The sequence below is a fragment of the Jaculus jaculus genome, chromosome 1 (genome assembly GCF_020740685.1).
Source record: "Jaculus jaculus isolate mJacJac1 chromosome 1, mJacJac1.mat.Y.cur, whole genome shotgun sequence".
Lineage (NCBI taxonomy): Eukaryota > Metazoa > Chordata > Mammalia > Rodentia > Dipodidae > Jaculus > Jaculus jaculus.
The window spans coordinates 281518389-281536324 of NC_059102.1; the positions used below are offsets into that span (position 1 = coordinate 281518389).

At 34.6% G+C, this 17936-nt stretch overlaps 1 protein-coding gene across 2 annotated transcripts in view; it reads right to left on the reverse strand.

The window, feature by feature from the left end:
* Window positions 1-682: 682 nt before the first annotated feature.
* Window positions 683-17936, reverse strand: part of LOC101597401 (complement factor H) — a 96189-nt gene continuing 78935 nt past the window's right edge. For both annotated transcript variants that reach the window (XM_045154151.1, XM_045154141.1), the window contains 7 exons: window positions 14839-15021; window positions 14479-14688; window positions 13469-13642; window positions 12264-12440; window positions 10857-11033; window positions 3552-3734; window positions 683-1063 (listed from right to left, as the gene is read on the reverse strand). In XM_045154151.1, the coding sequence (XP_045010086.1) occupies window positions 870-1063; window positions 3552-3734; window positions 10857-11033; window positions 12264-12440; window positions 13469-13642; window positions 14479-14688; window positions 14839-15021 (1298 nt within the window). In that variant the 3' untranslated portion in view covers window positions 683-869. The remainder of the gene's footprint in view (window positions 1064-3551; window positions 3735-10856; window positions 11034-12263; window positions 12441-13468; window positions 13643-14478; window positions 14689-14838; window positions 15022-17936) is intronic.

Genomic DNA, 17936 nt, shown 5'->3' on the forward strand with positions numbered 1-17936 from the left:
GTTGCTATTCCACATTTTCCCAAGGATACCATATCACTTATTTCTGCCCTCAAGAAAGTATGAAAATAAAGATACAGTTTTTGTATAATGCATTATGCTAAAATTAAAATATAACTGGAATGGCCATGAATAATAAAATCTCTTTAAATGAATTAACACTCCATAACAAATATATACAAATATTTTATTGCAGTTATTATGAACCTTTTAAAATATAACTACTACTTCGGGGCTCATAAACTTGTGACTTTCTGTTTGTGTTTATAACATATAGAAAATTTTTATCATAGGTTTTAATTTTAATAATATACTAGCAATAAAATTATTGCTCAACTGTACTTTGATACTTTTTATTATAGTTTATGAAATGTTATATTGACATATAAAAATTCACATTCAATATATTTTTATATTTATTATTATAAAACAAGTAGCATTTACTCATACTAATTTCTAATGTGTAGTATAATTTTGATTTTACATTTGTGAAAAATAAAATTTCAAAGATGGAGTTAAGATCTTTTTATTCTATGGGGAAACAGAGATTTGAGTTGGTTCAGGAACTGTTGACAGAGCTTTGAGAGAGATAAGCAAGTGAACAAAAGATATACTCACTGAAGTGGTTATCTCTAATTTTTTGGTATGGATTACCATGCTAAAAATTATATTGTAGTTGATCATGTTGGAATGAAGTGCATTTTTATTTGTACTGGCATTTTCCCATATTCCAATTTCATCATCAAACATCAACTCAGGTTTGTATTTACTAATACAAATGAGTGCTTCAAACAAAGTTGAGACATTGATTAATAATAAATTCTTAAAAAGATGTACACATTTAAATTATGCTAATAATTTTAGCCCCTTGATTATGTGCAAGTGGGATAGTTGAGTTGACCATCAGTACACCTTACTCGTAATGAGCTTCTTTTTTGTGTAGAATACCCATATTTACATGAAAATTCTACCCAATCTCCTGAAGGAGAATAAAGCTTTTGATCATTTACCCATGCTAACCTTATGTTATGTTTGTCCATAATTTGTTTTGATATTACACATGCATCTGAAATGAAAAGAAAATAGTAAATAGTTCATAGTACTTACACAAAGATTGTCAATATTGATTTAGAACATTTAACAACATACGAATATGAAGAATCAAACAACATGTTTCCTCCAAAAGTCTATCACCCCAGTAATAGATTCCCATTATACTCATGTGGATGAAATGCCAGAGGAAGAATTAAAAGGTATGATTTTTAAAGTATCAAGACATATGAAAAGAACAGTTAAAAATTAAAAATGAAAAGTGGAGTTTGTAAATGAAAATTTATGTAAGAGGTGGAGTGTGAAAATAAATCAAAGAGAAGCTTTAGAAAGAACAGATCCACAACTCAATGGAAAATCTGTGAAAATGTCAATATCAAAATAAAGAATTTAAGAACTTAAAAATAAGCACTTTGGATTATGCTAGTTGAGAGCAAAAGAGGAGGACAGGGAAAGACTATGAAGATAGGTTTCATGACTTCAGGTTGTTGGTAAACCTTTAAATAAACAAATGTGTGAATTTTTGATCTACCCTCAGAGATGAGAAAATATTTAAAGTAAAAAGTAGTAATAGAGTGACTTGTCAATGAAATAATAGCAAAAATTTTCCCAAAAGTTTAAAGTAATGTGGAATTACAGGTGTAAAAGTCTTATAGTACTGCAAATAGACATGCCAGAAATACTTTCACCATCCCTTGCTATAGTCAACTGTGAAAAGTAAGAAAACAAGGAAACAATATCGAAAGAAAAAAAAAAAACTAATCTGAAATAGTTTCTCAGTAAATATATATTTCAGAAATGAAGAAGAAATAAAAGATGAAGGGAGGGGGATGGAGGAATGGCTTAGTAGTTAAGGTACTGGCCTGAAAGCCAAAAGACCCAGGTTGAATTCCTTAGTATCCATGCAAAGCCAGTGTACAAGGTGGCACATGCGTCTAGAGTATGCTTGCTGTGGATAGAGGATCTGGTGTACCCATTTTTCTCTCTATTTCATGAATAAATAAATAAATAATTTTTTTTTTTTGAGATAGGGTTTCACTCTAGCTCAGGCTGACCTGGAATTCACTATGTAGTCTCAGGGTGGCCTGGAATTCATGGCGATCCTCCTACCTCTACCTCCCGAGTGCTGGGATTAAAGGCGTGCGCCACCATGCCCGGAAGTACTTTTTAAAAATCAGAGTGGTATGGATTACCCCAGTAATCTGAGCAATTGTACTGTGAAGGAAGATGTGAGTATGAATCCAGTCTGGGCTATACCACAAGACATTATCTAAATAACAAAGCATAGAAAAGAATAGAGAATAAGCCTGAGAAAATGAATCTCCAACAAACCAGTTTATATGAAGATGCTGTTAAGGGAGTCCTAATTTAGAAATGAAAGAAAACCAGCATCATTTTAAAAAATGTTTTATTTATTTATTTGAGAACAACAGAGAGAGAGAAAGAGGCAGAGAAAAAGAGAGAGAGAGATGGGTGAGCCAGGGCTTCCAAACACTGCAAATGAACTCTAGACATATGCACCCCTTTGTGCATCTGGCTAAAGTGGGTCCTGGGGAATTGAACCTTGAACCGGGGTCCTTAGGTTTCACAGACGAACATACAAATTGCACTGAACAAAAGATATAGAAAATAAGCACAGAGGAAATCATTTAACCAGAATGAGAGTAGAAGAACAAACAAACAAACAAACAAAATGTTAGGAACAGCTGAAAATAACAAAAAATATAACAGAGGCAGATACTTGCATCTTAATAATTACATTGAAGGGAAACTCATTAAATTCTTCAATTAAAAAATTCCGGGTGGGCTCTGCATAGTGATGTTATCTTTAGTTTTAGCATTTGGGGAGACATATGTAGGAGGATCTCTGTGTGTCGGCCTGGGTCTACAGCATGAGTTACAGGTCAGCCTGGGCTAGAGTGAGACCCCACATAGAAAAAAAACAAATAGGGGCTGGGGGGATGGCTTAGCAGTTAAGGCGTTTGCCTGCAAAGCCAAAGGACCCTGGTTCAATTCCCCAGGACCCATGTAAGCCAGATGCACAAGGGGGCACATGCATCTGGATTTTTTTTGCAGTGGCTGGAAGCCCTGGTGCACCCATTCTCTCTCTGTTTCTCTTTCTCTGATAAATAAATAAATAGAAGAAAACAAATAGAGCAGAAGGAAAAGAGTTCATGAGAGAGATCAGATTAATGCAAGGTGTGTATGTGTATGAAACTTTAACACTGACTTCCATATATATGAATACTTAATGTATGTTTATCAAGACATAAAAGAGTAACCATATAAAAATTTCACATTGTTACACAATGAATATGTATAATTTTTTTCAGTTAAAAATCTTTTCATCTGAAAATAATTCACTCATCCATTTCTTAATGTTATACTTAGCAGTCAGATATTCAGCAAAACATATTGGTTAATCTCTATAAGCTCTATTATAAGTTTAAAAATTTCTAATCCTTAACAGGATTTTCTAAGATACTTGAGAGTAAGGTACTTACTTAAACATTTGGGAGGTTCTGTCCACTCTCCATTTCTACATACTATTCGCTGGCTCCCCAGGAGTAAATACAAGGACTGACATTGGTATTCAACTGATGCACCTGGTGCGTACACTGGCTTTGGATATGAAGTGATGTCTCCATTATCAATTGGTGGAGGAGGCCCACATTTTCCTGTAACATCTACAAAATATCATTTAATTATTTTTAACACACTGGGTAATGTAAAACCAAAACAGAGAGTACTATTTGCAGTAGCAAGACTTTTGTAATTTTTAGCTTTAGAAAGAATTACTGGGCTTCCCCCATTCCTTTATCCTTACCATTTCTTACTACCCTTTCTTAGCTACCTTCCCAGATTTTAGGCTATGTATAAATAACACAATCCAGGTTCTGAAAATGAGGGACAAAGTTGTTTGAGCTTTCTGAATTCATCTTACCTAACTTAACATAGTTTTTCAGATTCACTTATTTTCTTGTAAATGTCACCATTTCAATTTTTTTGCTGATGAGTTAAATTCCAGTGTTGACATGTTCCACATTTTTGTTATGTGTTTATCTCTTATGGGCACTAGGATGTTTCTATTTCCTAGCTATTGTAAACAGTAAACCAATAAATATAGATATGCAAGTATCTGTGGTAAGGTATGGAATCTTAGGAGTGGAATATCTTAGTCACATGGCAAAACACCTGGGCAAAAGCAGCTTATGGGAGGAAAGGATTTATTTTGGTTTACAGTCTCTAGAGGAAGATTCATGATGGTAGGGGAAAGGAGAGCATGTGCAGAGGCAGTACATCACCTCTGCTACAGCAGGCAGAAAACAGCAGCAGGAGAGAGAGCCCAACCCTAATGAAGAGCTGCTGGCTATAAAACCTCAGTGAAACCTCCCAACAACATAACTCCTCCAGCAATGCAGCAAGGCTCCACCTCGCAAATTGTCACAAGCTGATGGATACCTAATTCAAAGCACTACTCTTGGGGTGGTTCCATTTTTTGTTTATTGTATATAGTGCAGAAATATGAATATACAAATATCTATAATAGGATATGGAGTGTTCTGGAGTAGAATATTTGGGTCATATGTTAATTTAATTTGTACGTTTTGAACATACTTCCCTATTGATTTGCATAATGCCTGTACTACTTTGCACTCATATTAACAGTGAATAAGACTTTCTTCTTCCTCACACCTACACTGCCATTTGTTTTCAATATTATGATTGCCATTCAGAGTGAGATGAGATCCCATTTCAAAGTGGCTTGCATTTTTCATTTTTCTGGTGGTTATGTATGTTGAACATATTTTAAAATAGTAAATTTTACATCTTCACAAATTTCACCATGTAAGTTTGCTACCCAGCATTTAAATGACTTATGTAAGTATTAGAGATAGCTAAGGAAAACAGAAAATTTACTGATTTTATAATATCCAATTGTGTTTATTTGGTTTCTAAACATTTGCGGTCAATTTTGTTTACTCTACAAAAGACCTATTTACTTGCTGAAAAAAAAGATCATAGTTGTATAGAAGATGAAGGGAAATTATGGGCTTTCCAATCTTATCAAGATAAGCAAAAATAAATTTCTACTTTTTCCTTTTGCTAAGTACAGCCTAAAACTCTACACAGTCTATTATGCAAAAACAACACAGAAAGAGAGCTCAGTCTGTCTAGGACCTTCATGACTTAAGAAGCAGCATGGTGTCACACTTTTGAGTTTTCTTGTGAACTTCTATTTATTCTTGAGAAAGTTCTGGAGATAACTACAACTGGAAATGTTATCAGATTACTGGTTTTTTAAGTATGATGATTATGTAAAAATAAAGCTATATAACTTAAGTTAGAATAAGACAAAACAGTCTGAAAATTGAGTGAAACCCTAACACTCAATGGAGCTCCAAAGTCTTTCAGATGAAAAACAAAGAGTTTAATACCTTGGGGGAACAAAGAAAGAAAACAGTGCCTTTGAAAAGAAAGATGAATCCCACCTGATCAAGGTGGATAATGCTTTTGATGTGTTGTTGGATTCAGTTTGCGAGGATTTTGTTCAATCTTTGCATCTAAGTTCATCAGGGAAATAGGTCTGTAGTTTTCTTGTGATATCTCTGCCTGGTTTTGGAATTAGGGTGATACTAGCTTCATAGAAGGAGTTGGGGAGCTTTCCCTGTTCTTCAAATGTGTGGCACAGTTTGAGAAAGATTGGTTGGAGTTCTTTCACTAAGGTTTGATAGAATTCAGCTGAATTTGGCCCTGGACTCTTCTTTTGGGGGAGGGTTTTTTTTTATTATTACTTTTTCAATCTCAATGAGTGTAATAAACTTGTTTAGGAGATTAATCTGCTTTGAGTTTAGCTTTGATAGATGGTATGTGTCCAGGAATTTATCCATCTCCTCCACATTATCCAGTTTTGTGGAGTAGAGGTTTTTGAAATAAGTCCTGATGATTCTCCCAATTTCACTTATGTCTGTTGTGATCTCCCCTTTTTCATTTTGAATTTTGTTAATTTGAAGCATCTTTTTTTTTTTTTTGCTTAATCAAATTGGCCAGGGGTTGTCAATCTTGTTTATTTTTCAAAGAACTAGCTCTTTGTTTTGTCAATTTTCTTGTTTTCTTAGTTTCCAATACATTAATTTCTGCTCTGATCTTAATTATTTCGTGCCTTCTGGAGCTTTCTGGGTTGGATTTTTCTTGCTTTTCCAGTGCCTTCAGGTGGATGGTTAGGTTATTGATTTGGGATCTCTCTGTCTTTATTATAAAGGCATTTAGTGCTATGAATTTTCCCCTGGGGACTGCCTTCACTGTCACCCATAAGTTTTGGTACAATGTGTTCTCATCGTCCTTCATTTCTAGAAATTTCACAATTCCATGTTTTATTTCATCCACTATCCATTTATTGTTTAAAAGTATGCTGCTCAGTTTCCAGACACCGATGGGATTATTGGTGGATCTTTTGTTGCTAATTTCTAGCAATATAGCATTGTAATCTGATATCATGCAGGGAACTATGTCAATCTTCCTAAATATGTGGAGGCAGGCTTTGTGACCCAGTATATGGTCTATTTTAGAGAATGTTCCATGGGCTGATGAGAAGAATGAGTAGTCTGTGGATTTGGGATGGAATGATCTGTAGATGTCCATTAGATCTAAGTGATATATAGTTTTGTTGAGCTCTCTTACTGCCCTGTTGAGTTTCTGTCTGGATGATCTGTCTATTACTGATAATGGTGTATTGAAGTCCCCAACTATGATGGTGTTGGTAGTTATTTATGTTTTGTTTTCAAGTAGGTTTTGTTTTATGAACTGTGTTGCCCCTGTGTTTGGTGCATACAGATTTATGATTGTAATATCCTCTTGATGGATCATTCCCTTGATAAGTAGGAAGTGGCCTTTTTTGTCTTTGATTATTTTTGATTTGAAGTCTATTTTATCCAATATTAATATAGCTATGCCTGCATGTTTGTTATTTCCATTTGCTTGGAATATTGTTTTCCACCCTTTCACCCTGAGGAGGTGTCTGTCTTTAGTGGTGAGATGGGTTTCTTTAAGACAACAGATTGAGGGGTCTAATTTTCTGATCCATCCTGTTAGCTTGTGTCTCTTGATGGGTGAATTAAGGCCATTAATATTTAGGGTTATGACTGTGAGATTTGATTTGATCCCTGCCATATTGTGTTGGTATATGTGGTTCAGTATTTTCATGGACTTTGAAGTTTTTTTTTTTTTTTTTAATTAACAGACACAGAGAGAAAGACAGATAGAGGGAGAGAGAGAGAATGGGCGCACCAGGGCTTCCAGCCTCCGCAAACGAACTCCAGACGCGTGTGCCCCCTTGTGCATCTGGCTAACGTGGGACCTGGGGAACCAAGCCTCGAACTGGGGTCCTTAGGCTTCACAGGCAAGCACTTAACCGCTAAGCCATCTCTCCAGCCTGACTTTGAAGTTTTTTTGTGCCTTCTCTGAGTTTGGTTATTGGGATCTGCTTCTTGTAGATACTTGAGGTTGATTATTTGATTCTTCTGTGAGGAGAATTTACTGAGATACTCTCTTGACATAATTTCAAAAATATGTATTGAATAAGGTGAGTGAACTCACAGAATATAGCTAAAGAAACTCTTCTTAAAACATGTTACAATGAAAGTGCTTTAAAAACACATTTTGAATAGTGTGGAATAGAAACAGTGCTTTAGCAACTGTGGACCAAGAGTAAACGAAAGTGGTCTCAACTTTCTCCCACTTTGAAAGCCATAGGAAGCCAAGGGAACTAAGTGTCAAACTCAGATTCTATATCCAGTCATGCTGTTCTTTAGGGTTCTTTATCTTTAGGATATCTTTAGTGTTCTTTATCTTTAGGATAAAGGCATAAAGGGAGACATTATAACACAAAGAAGGGAAATGAAGGCAGGCTATTTTCAACAAATATTAAGCACAAAGAAATAATAAGAAAATGAATTCTTTATATAGAAGGGAAAAAACACAAATTGAGACTTTAGGAATGAAAAAACACAATGTAACTGAGAAGAGAAGGTATACACAGTAGATAGCATTTCTGCTCATGGATCTGCTCCATTATGTTCTTTTTTTTTTTTTTAAATTTTTTATTTATTTATTTGAGAGCGACAGACACAGAGAGAAAGACAGATAGAGGGAGAGAGAGAGAATGGGCGCGCCAGGGCTTCCAGCCTCTGCAAACGAACTCCAGACACGTGCGCCCCCTTGTGCATCTGACTAACGTGGGACCTGGGGAACTGAGCCTCGAACCGGGGTCCTTAGGCTTCACAGGCAAGTGCTTAACCACTAAGCCATCTCTCCAGCCCTCCATTATGTTCTTGTTTGCAGTCAAATCACACCATTGAGTAATGCTTCTCCATGTTTGTAAAAAGAAATGGTACAGTTACTTTTATTTCAAATGTGGAAAAGCTAAATTAAGCTAAGGGAGTTTTCTATTTCAATTAAAATATAGCATATAATACTAGTAAAATACTAGTAAATGTGCAGTGATTATTTATACACATGTAGTCATACACATAATTAGTATACAGTGTGAGGTATATAATATAGTATTTAGATATATGTAATACAGAGTAATTACAGCAAAAGGGGATTGGGAACCTCTCAGAAATGTACACTACATTATATGGGCATACGAGGCATTTTCTGAATAGGATTACAGTTTCTCAGTAAATAACATCAAGAAATCAGACCACTTGAAATTGGAAGGCTTTGCCAACTGTGTGAGAGGCAGTGTACAGGAAGGGAAGGATCTTTGCCAGCTGTATATGTGACATAAGATTAATATCTTAAATAAACTAAGAACTCAATAAACTAACGGACAACCAATGCAAAAAATGGGCTATGGGGTAAACAAAGTGCTCAAAAGAAGAAATACAAATGGATAATAGATATATAAAAATGTTCATTATACTTAACTGACAGAGAAAATGAAAATTTAAACCACTCTGAGAGTTTTATCTCACTTTTGTAATGGTTAGCTTCAAAATTAAACAAGAGCAAAGAACAAATGATAGTGGTGATATTGGTATAAATGTGTTCATTCACTGTTGATGGGACTGCAAACTGGTATAGCCATTATGGAAATCAGTGTAGAGCTTTCTCCAAAAGCTAAAAACAGATCTACCAAATGGCCTAGATATACCATTAGGACATATAACCTAATGTCTTATACTCTACTTTAGAAATGCTTGCTCAGCCATACTTATTGCTGCTCTACTTACAAGAGCTAGGAAATAAAATCAGCCAAGGTACCTATCAATACATGAATGAATTAGAAAAATGTTGTACATTTTAAAAGTGGAGTTTTATTCTGCTACAAAGGAAAATGAAATCTGAAGGAAAATGGATGGTACTGACAAAGATCACAGTCCACAAGATAACCAATACTCAGAAATACACCATATTCTCTCTCAATTCAAGATCTTATCATCAAAATTAAAGATTACTTTATATAAGTCAAAATGAGTCTGTGTAGATGCCAAGAAGCTAGAAAAGCACCATGTGGTAGTTTTAATATATGTTTCCCATAGACTCAGGTGTTTTATTAAAGCTTGTAACTCAGTCTCCAGCCACCTGGCTGGAAGAGGTGTCACAGGGGGTGGGTCCTGGGGTCCAGTCCTAAGGTGTTACTGGGGGTTGATCAGAATTCCAGCCTAAAGGTAAGCAGAGCAATCTGAGCTTTCTTGGTCCCTGCTGCTTGCTGCAGTTCCCTACTGGTTTGCTAATGGTTTTGCACGTGTTTGTGGTGCTGACTGGTGGTGCCCCTCTGCTTGGATTTATGAATGGGAGCTTTCTCCAGCATTTGGTAAAACTCTCTTGGATATTCAAGTTTAAAAATAAACAAAAAACAACAACCTCCCTTCCATAAACTGTGTTTGGTTTGGCTGTTCATCCCAGCAAGATGGAGCTGTCTACAACAGACCATGAGGGTTTTATGTAGAGGGATAGTAGAGTATGCAGGGCACATCCGCAAAGGCAGGTAATCATGGGAGGGAATGTTCTACATAGAGATACGAGTGAAGTGATAAGGGAGGGATGGGTGGTAGGAAGATGCCATTATTTGCCTCCTTATAACTAGATAATTAGTCCTTATTGCTTAATCAGGATATAAAGAAAGAAATCAAGGTTGAATTGAGGGGCAGGTGAAATTTCTTCCTTGCAGGCTAGCTTTCTTTGTTCCAGAAATCCTATGCAAGCCTTTAGGGAAGAAAAAGTCATCAACAAGTGACTTGCAAGGCAGATGTGTTCAGTGGTGCAAGAGTGGTATGAAAAATATTGGAGTTACAAAATGTTCTGTATTTGGATTTGAGACTTGCTCCATAGGAGGAAAATCCTGCCTGGTACTTTAATTCTGGCCCAAGTCTGTGGCTAGGGCCTTATCTTCTAGGGGTGAACCAACTACTACGGTGATATTATTCAGACAACATATCAAATTATCTTCTAAATTATATACATTTGTTATTAAAATTTGTTCAGTTCTTACTTAGCCTTGGACATATGTAGACTCCTTATGAAAAGGGCAGAGGTTATATCAGAATGTCTAGAAAGCAAGGCACTAAGAATAAGCAAATAACTCAGCCATATTCTCCAAGTCTCAGAGAACTTTGCAGAAGAAGGGCAGGAAGAATATACTATATTTCTTCATCAAATTCACCTAAAGAATTAAATTTTTAGCTATATCAGCTCACTTGCATTTGAAAAAAATGCCCACAAGAGTTATTTCAGCTTACTTTTACTAATATATTTTATGCAAGAAATTTTCTCCAACAAAAATTGGGAGAATGATATACTACCTTTGCACTGAGGTGGTTCTGTCCAAGTTCCATTCAGACACATCACTTCTACTTCCCCAAACATTTCAAAAGGTTTGACACATTCATAACGTACTCTGTGACCAGATGGATACTTATCCAACTTCATTGATATCACAGTGGCATTTGTCACTTTTGGTGGATTCACACAGGAATTATCTAAATAGAAAGCAGGAGAAAGTATTTTATCTGGTGTTCGTTTTCAGTAGTCAATCAACAAAGTTTCAAATATATTTCAAAGAACTTGGAAATCAATATATAATCTCTCATAAAAGTATTTGCTAATATCAATTAATTCAAATGTAATATTGAATAAAAAGATATAAAAACATTATTTTAAAATAAATGTTCATGTCCCTCCCTAAATATCTTTGTCATTCTTTACTTGGAAACAAATAAACACTTTTTTTTTTTCATTTTGCTACCCAGGAGAAATGTGTTTTCCTTGAAATTATTTTGGATTTAGTAGTGTTAGTATAAAATCCTTAAATGCAACATAAAATAAAAATTAAAAATAGGGCTGGAGTGATTGCTTAAATGTTAAGGCACTTGCCAGTGAAGCCTAAGGACTCAGGTTCAATTCCCCAGTACCCATATATGCCAGATGCACAAGGTGGCATGTACGTCTATAGTATGCAGTGGCTAGAGGCCCTGGTATGCCCATTCTCTCTCTCTCTCTCTCAAATAAATAAAATAACATATTAAAACATAAGAATAAAGTGCATGGCATCAGTCTTTGCTTTGCAATCATTTTACTTTATAATTGTAAGTTTGCACTCATAAGAATAAATAAAGTGGAACACTTCCTTAGAGAAAAATTCCAGGTTTAAGAGCAGTTTTAAGAATAACATAACTATAATAAGTGATCATATCTTATATTCTAGTTGAAGATGTGAGAAAATAATGCATAGGTCAATAATTGAAAATCAGTTTAGTAATGTATTTATAGACGTTCAAAGATACTATGGTCAATAATCTGTAGTATATCAAACTGTAGATACACAGGTAGAAATGATAGGCATGACCATGTGCTTGAAACTGAAGTGTGCTAAAAACAAAAACTCCACTGAGGAACTTTATAAAGGGTTTCAAGGTCTTGCCTCTAGATTTTTTTCTATGTACTTGCTACAGCATGAGCTCTGCCTTTTTAATTTACATTTGTAAAACTTTGTTTATAAATATTAATGATGCCAATCCTAGGATCACACTCAGAGGACCACTGGGCTACAAGATGTACCATTAAATATTAAATTCCACTCTTTAAAAGAAAATACAATCCTACTTTATTTGTGGATTAGAAATTAATCTATCCCCCCTTTTAAGTGATGCTATAAAATCTTATATATCTATGGCACTTTAATAAACACATATCAAAAGTCTATCAATTACCTCTGCATACTGGTTTTCCAATCCACTTGCCATTAACGCATGTCACAGCATTGGGCCCATCCAATTGGTAGGATGCTGTACATTCGTAAGTCACTTGTTCTCCCGTTCTGTAGGAATGTTGTATTATTCCCATGGGTATGGCATGATCAAAGCTGGGTAAGTTGTCACAATCTGTTCCTGAAAGAAAAAGAATATGTCATTTTCAGTAAATCTTAAAATACTTATCTAAGATAATAGTTTGCTATGTATAGAGTCAATGAATACTGTACAATGTATTTCTTATAATTGTGCAGTATGTGTTCTCAGCTTTGATTTAAGTTATGTTGAGTTGTTCTAAGTTTATAAAACTATGCTGTAAGGGAATGTCAATTGATTCCTGGATACTAATGATGGTTGTTCCCAAGGCTACACATTTTTTAATTCAAATTATTTTCCTTCACATTTGCCACTTAGATAATATTTGTGTCATTGAATGTAAATAATTTGTGATGATTATTTCATTTTTGAACGTATATAGAAAGATTTATGATAGACTACATGGAAGATGAGCCATAAAGAGACTGAGAAGTGTCAGTGTGTCCCAGGAATGGAGATGAGAAGCCTGAGAAGGTGTAGCAGAAGACGTTGATAGTTCACACAGGTGATGTGAAAGTGAAGTTATCTGGCTAATAATGTCAAGTATATTTATAACTAAGAGTATACTTTTCCACCAAAATCATGGAAACCTAAAGAAATAATCTGTGCAATTCTAAAAGGATAGTTTAGGTTTGGCATTTTAATTTTTTACTACGTATACATGTATTTTGTGTATGACATGTGTGCAGGGACATGTGTGTCAGCCACAGAGTATTCATGGAGCTCTAAAGACATCCTCAGGGTGTTTTTGCTGTCATTCAACTGGCTTGAGACAGTCTCCCTTGTGTTACATATTGTGTATACTGACCCAGCCATTTCCATGGGATTCCCCTTGTTCCACTTCTCATTGCCACAGGTGTATTGGTTTTAGAGATGCATTGCTACTTTTTCTTTGCATTTTAAAGCACTTTCAAGTGAGTGCTAGGAAACTGGTTTCAGACTGGTAAGCTTGCAAGAAATCACTTTTAACTGCCAGGACATTTCCTTAGCAAATAACTTACTATCTTATTTGTACTAAATACAGCCTGAATTACATTATCATGTAAAGAATAAAACCAAATACACTATACTTATGCATTCTGGTGGGTGGGACCATCTTCCTCCTGTACATTTGATGAATGCAGGTCCATCAATTCCAAGACCTTCAGAGCAACTGTATGTAACTTCTTCTCCATGTTGATAACTGTCTCTCTCCTGAGACACAACACCATCAGGAATTGAAGGAGGAGCATCACAAGGCAGTCCTAAAAGTCATATGAGTGTCACATTGTGAAATGAATCTATGCTTTATAAACTTAGAAATCCATTTTTATGCCAGTTTTTTGTTAAAGCTTTTTAAAAGAAAGCACACAAAAGATATTCTACAGAATATTGAAGAGATATTGTGTTGAGGATACATGGATGCTTCTTGAGTCCAATCTGTCACCTTACATCTCTTACACTCTGACATTCTGAGAAAGAACTTGACTTGAAATAACAAATTAAGCTTCCTTCACCAATCATTAAAGATAAGGAGAAAAAAATATACCCAAGGATTAATAATCTCCAGATATATACCATATGTTTTAAAAAATCAGAAAGCATATTGTGGTGGTTTGAATCAGTTGTCCCCATATGCTCATGTGCTTTTAATGCTTGGACGCCAGGTGATGGCAATCTGTGACGGGAAGCCTAGCTGGAGTAGGGGTGCTGCCAGGCATGGCCTTTGAGGTTTATTAGCCCTAGCTTGCCAGTGTTAGTTGGGCTCACTGCCCTGGTGCTGTTGTCCACCTGCAGTTGGCAGGTTGATGATATCCAGCCTCTACTTGACCATACTTTCCCCTGGCATTATGAAGCTTCCCCTGGAGACTGTAAGCCAAAGTAAAAAACCTTTCCTGGCATCAGTGATTTTATAATGAAATAATAAAACTAAATTTTGACAGAAAAAAAAAGTGCAAAAAGAGCTTTACTCATGAAATATGTAAATGATTATATATAGTAAGTAATACAAATTATTTTTTTCTCCTAATTTTAGTAACAAATTATTTTTATTTGTAAGGACTTGTTCTAAGGCCAGACTGTTTTTTCGTAACATTCTTACCTATACATTGAGGTGGCGAACTCCATTTTCCCATGTGGCACATTGTCCCATGCGCATGAGATAGTGTGAAACCATGTTCACAAATATAACCAAGTTTTGTGCCATGTTCATAAATTCTAGAGCCAGTTGCATCTTTTTGTTCTTCTGGTGGTGAAGCTGATACAATGGTTCCATGGTCTATTTCAGGTGGCTGAGAGCATGCAATTTTTTCTACATTAAGAACAGAAATGAAATAGTCAACCTTAAATGAAACATTTAAATTGAAAAAAAAATCCATGAGGGTTCATGAGAGTTCTAATCATCATGTGGAGTAAAATATCCAATTGAAGTATGTTATAATGCATGTTATACACTACTGACCTATACAACGTGGTACTGTTTGCCATCTTTCATTTTGGCACACAAGTTCTTCTGTGTCTTGAGTTAGGTAGTTTTTCTGGCAAAGAACAGATATTTTTTCTCCATCCTGGTATTTCACAGTGGTTCTCATATCCTGAGCATTGGGAATCTGAGGTGGAGGTGGGCAGAATTTTTTTTCTATTTCTAGAAAATATTAAAAATTAGGCTTATTATTGATGAAAACAACAACTCAAAATAATCTGAGTAATTTTCAATATGTAGAGGATCATGAATTGCGACCATATTGTACTATTCCACTTATAATTACAATTTTTAACTTGAATAACAATTTTATTATGTATTAGTCTTTATAGGTTGTTCCATTTATTCTTTCTTTAAGCAGCCTTCAATAATGAATCAAATTAATTTTAGTTATTTCTGGCCTTTAAGCTATTTTAGCTGAAGCATACACTTCAAAAATCGTATTCTCAGACAGTACAATTAAATTTTAATCCAGTACTAATAAGTTATCTCCCAAATTTAAATATATGGAAATTATTCAACAAAATTATAAATAATTAATAATTGATGAGTTAAGGAAAGGGGTAAACATATTTCAAGTGGAATCAAATGAATTGTTTTCTGTGCAGGGTATTATATAGTCCAGTTTTGCCTCAAATTCAGTATTAACCAAGGATGACCTTGAATTTCTTATTCTCCTAACTTTACTTCCCAAAATATGGAAATTATATAGATATGACACACATTGCCTTGAAGTATTTATACATAGATATAAAATACATGTAATATATATATATATATACATAATTTTACTTTTAAGATTGAAACATAAATACCTGTGTATACATATAGCTTGGCAGGACAGAGTTCAAAATCAACTTTAATTTTTTTATTTTAAAAGTCTAATGATTTAAATCCACACTTTAGTTTTATACCTTAAGAAGTAGATTAGTAGGCAGTGGTGTAGCTTACTGGTAAGGAGTTTACCTATCAAGTGTCAAAGCCTCAATTTAATTTTGAGAATCAACACAAAAAAAAAGGTAAAGGGTAAAAAGAAAGAAAAAGTGTATTAAAATAAGCCCCAAAGCTTTACAAGGAAGAGATTAGTACAATTAAAGGAAAGTGAATTTTTCTTTTCTTTTCTTTTCTTTTCTTTTCTTTTCTTTTCTTTTCTTTTCTTTTCTTTTCTTTTCTTTTCTTTTCTTTTCTTTTCTTTTCTTCTCTTTTTTTCCTTCCTTCCTTCCTTCCTTCCTTCCTTCCTTCCTTCCTTTCTTTCTTTCTTTCTTTTTTTTTTTTTTTTTTTGAGGTAGGGTCTCACTCTAGCCCAGGCTGACCTGGAATTCACCATGTAGTCTCAGGGTGGCCTTGAACTCATGGCGATCCTCCTACCTCTGCCTCCCAAGTGCTGGGATTAAAGTAGTGCGCCACCATGCCTGGCTTGGAAAGTGAATTTTTATAATGAAAACAGAAGTAAAAGTGTAGTACCTTAAGAATGCTGAAAGTTATGAAACTTTATAAAGAAGAAAGGAAACAAGAGAGAAATATGGTGCCTTTTTAATAGAACAATGCAGCGTGAAAAATAATGGACAAAAAACCCCCTAGCACTTTTGTGAAAACAGTGACCAAAAGTAAGTTGAAAGCCTTAAGTGTAGAAGACACAATAGACTTGAAAACAACCAAATTCCTTTTCAATAACAACGAATTTACTCTAGAAATCAGTAACAGAAAGAACATTGTGAAATTCATAAATAAGTCTGTTAAAGAGAATACTTGCAAACTGCAACTATGCCAAAGCAGAGATCAGAGGAGTAATCAGAAAGCACCTTTCGCCAAATGGAAGGAAAAAATACTTACCAGAAATTATTGTATGTGGCCAGGTTATAGTTATTGGTAAGAAAGATTTACATAGTGAAAATAATCTACATAGAAAGAAACCATTCCAATAAATAGCCTTACTTTATGCCTCAAACCAGTTATAAAAAGAATACATTGAACACAGGGATAACAGAAGACACAGCAAAGAGCAGAAATAAATATGTTAAAAAACCAGAAAAACAAAAATAATCAATGAAGCTCAAGTAACTCTTTGAAAAGATGAATAAAATTGACAAATTATTACTATAAGAATTTGGAAAACTCATGTAAATACAATCAGAAAATAAAAATAATGAGACAGCACAAAATGTCAATGATTATAAAGTAACCATTATACACCAGGAAATTTAATAACCCAGAAGGGACAAATCCTTCCAAACAATTTGACTACCTCATAAAGAGCAGTTAATTTGAGCAGATCTAAGATTAGTAAGGAAATGGAAATAATGAGACAATTATTCAAGAAAGAAAAATCCCAGGAACAAATACTTTCAATGGTATATTCTGTTAAACATTTAAAATAATAATGGGGTTAGAGAGATGTCTCAGTGGTTAAGGTATGTCCCTGCAAAGCCTAACGACCTGTGTTCAATTCCCTAGTACTCGTGTAAAGGCACACGTACAAGGTGGTGTATGCATCTCGAGTTTGTTTCTAGGGGCTGGAGGCCCTGGCATGCTCAGTTTTTTCAGTCTGTATCTCTTCCCTCTATTTATCTTTACTTGCAAATAAATAAATAAATAAAAATTTAAAAACATAATGACATCCCCTTTAAAATTTTTATAGAATTTTTATAAAGGGATACAATTTATAATTTATAATAAAAACTACAACATGAAAATAAAATTATAAGCCCAAATGGCTGATGACTATAGATGTAGAGATAGTCAACATGGCAAACATACCTGAACTTCTTACTTTATGAACAGTTACATGGATCCCAGGCATGTAAAATTGTTCAATACATGCAAATCAGTATTATGCACTAACCATCATAACAAAGAGAAGGGTAAAATCACAAAATGATATCATCAATAGCTGCAAAGACTTTTGGCAATATTCAACATATTTTCTTTTGTAGGAGAACCCAACAAAGGAAATTGTTTCAATATCTTAAAGAATACATATGCAAAGCCCACAGCTGTCATCACAAACCAGTGTTAAAATATGGAAAACTTCTGATTTGAGATCAGGAAGGAACATAATAATTATGCCTATATCCACC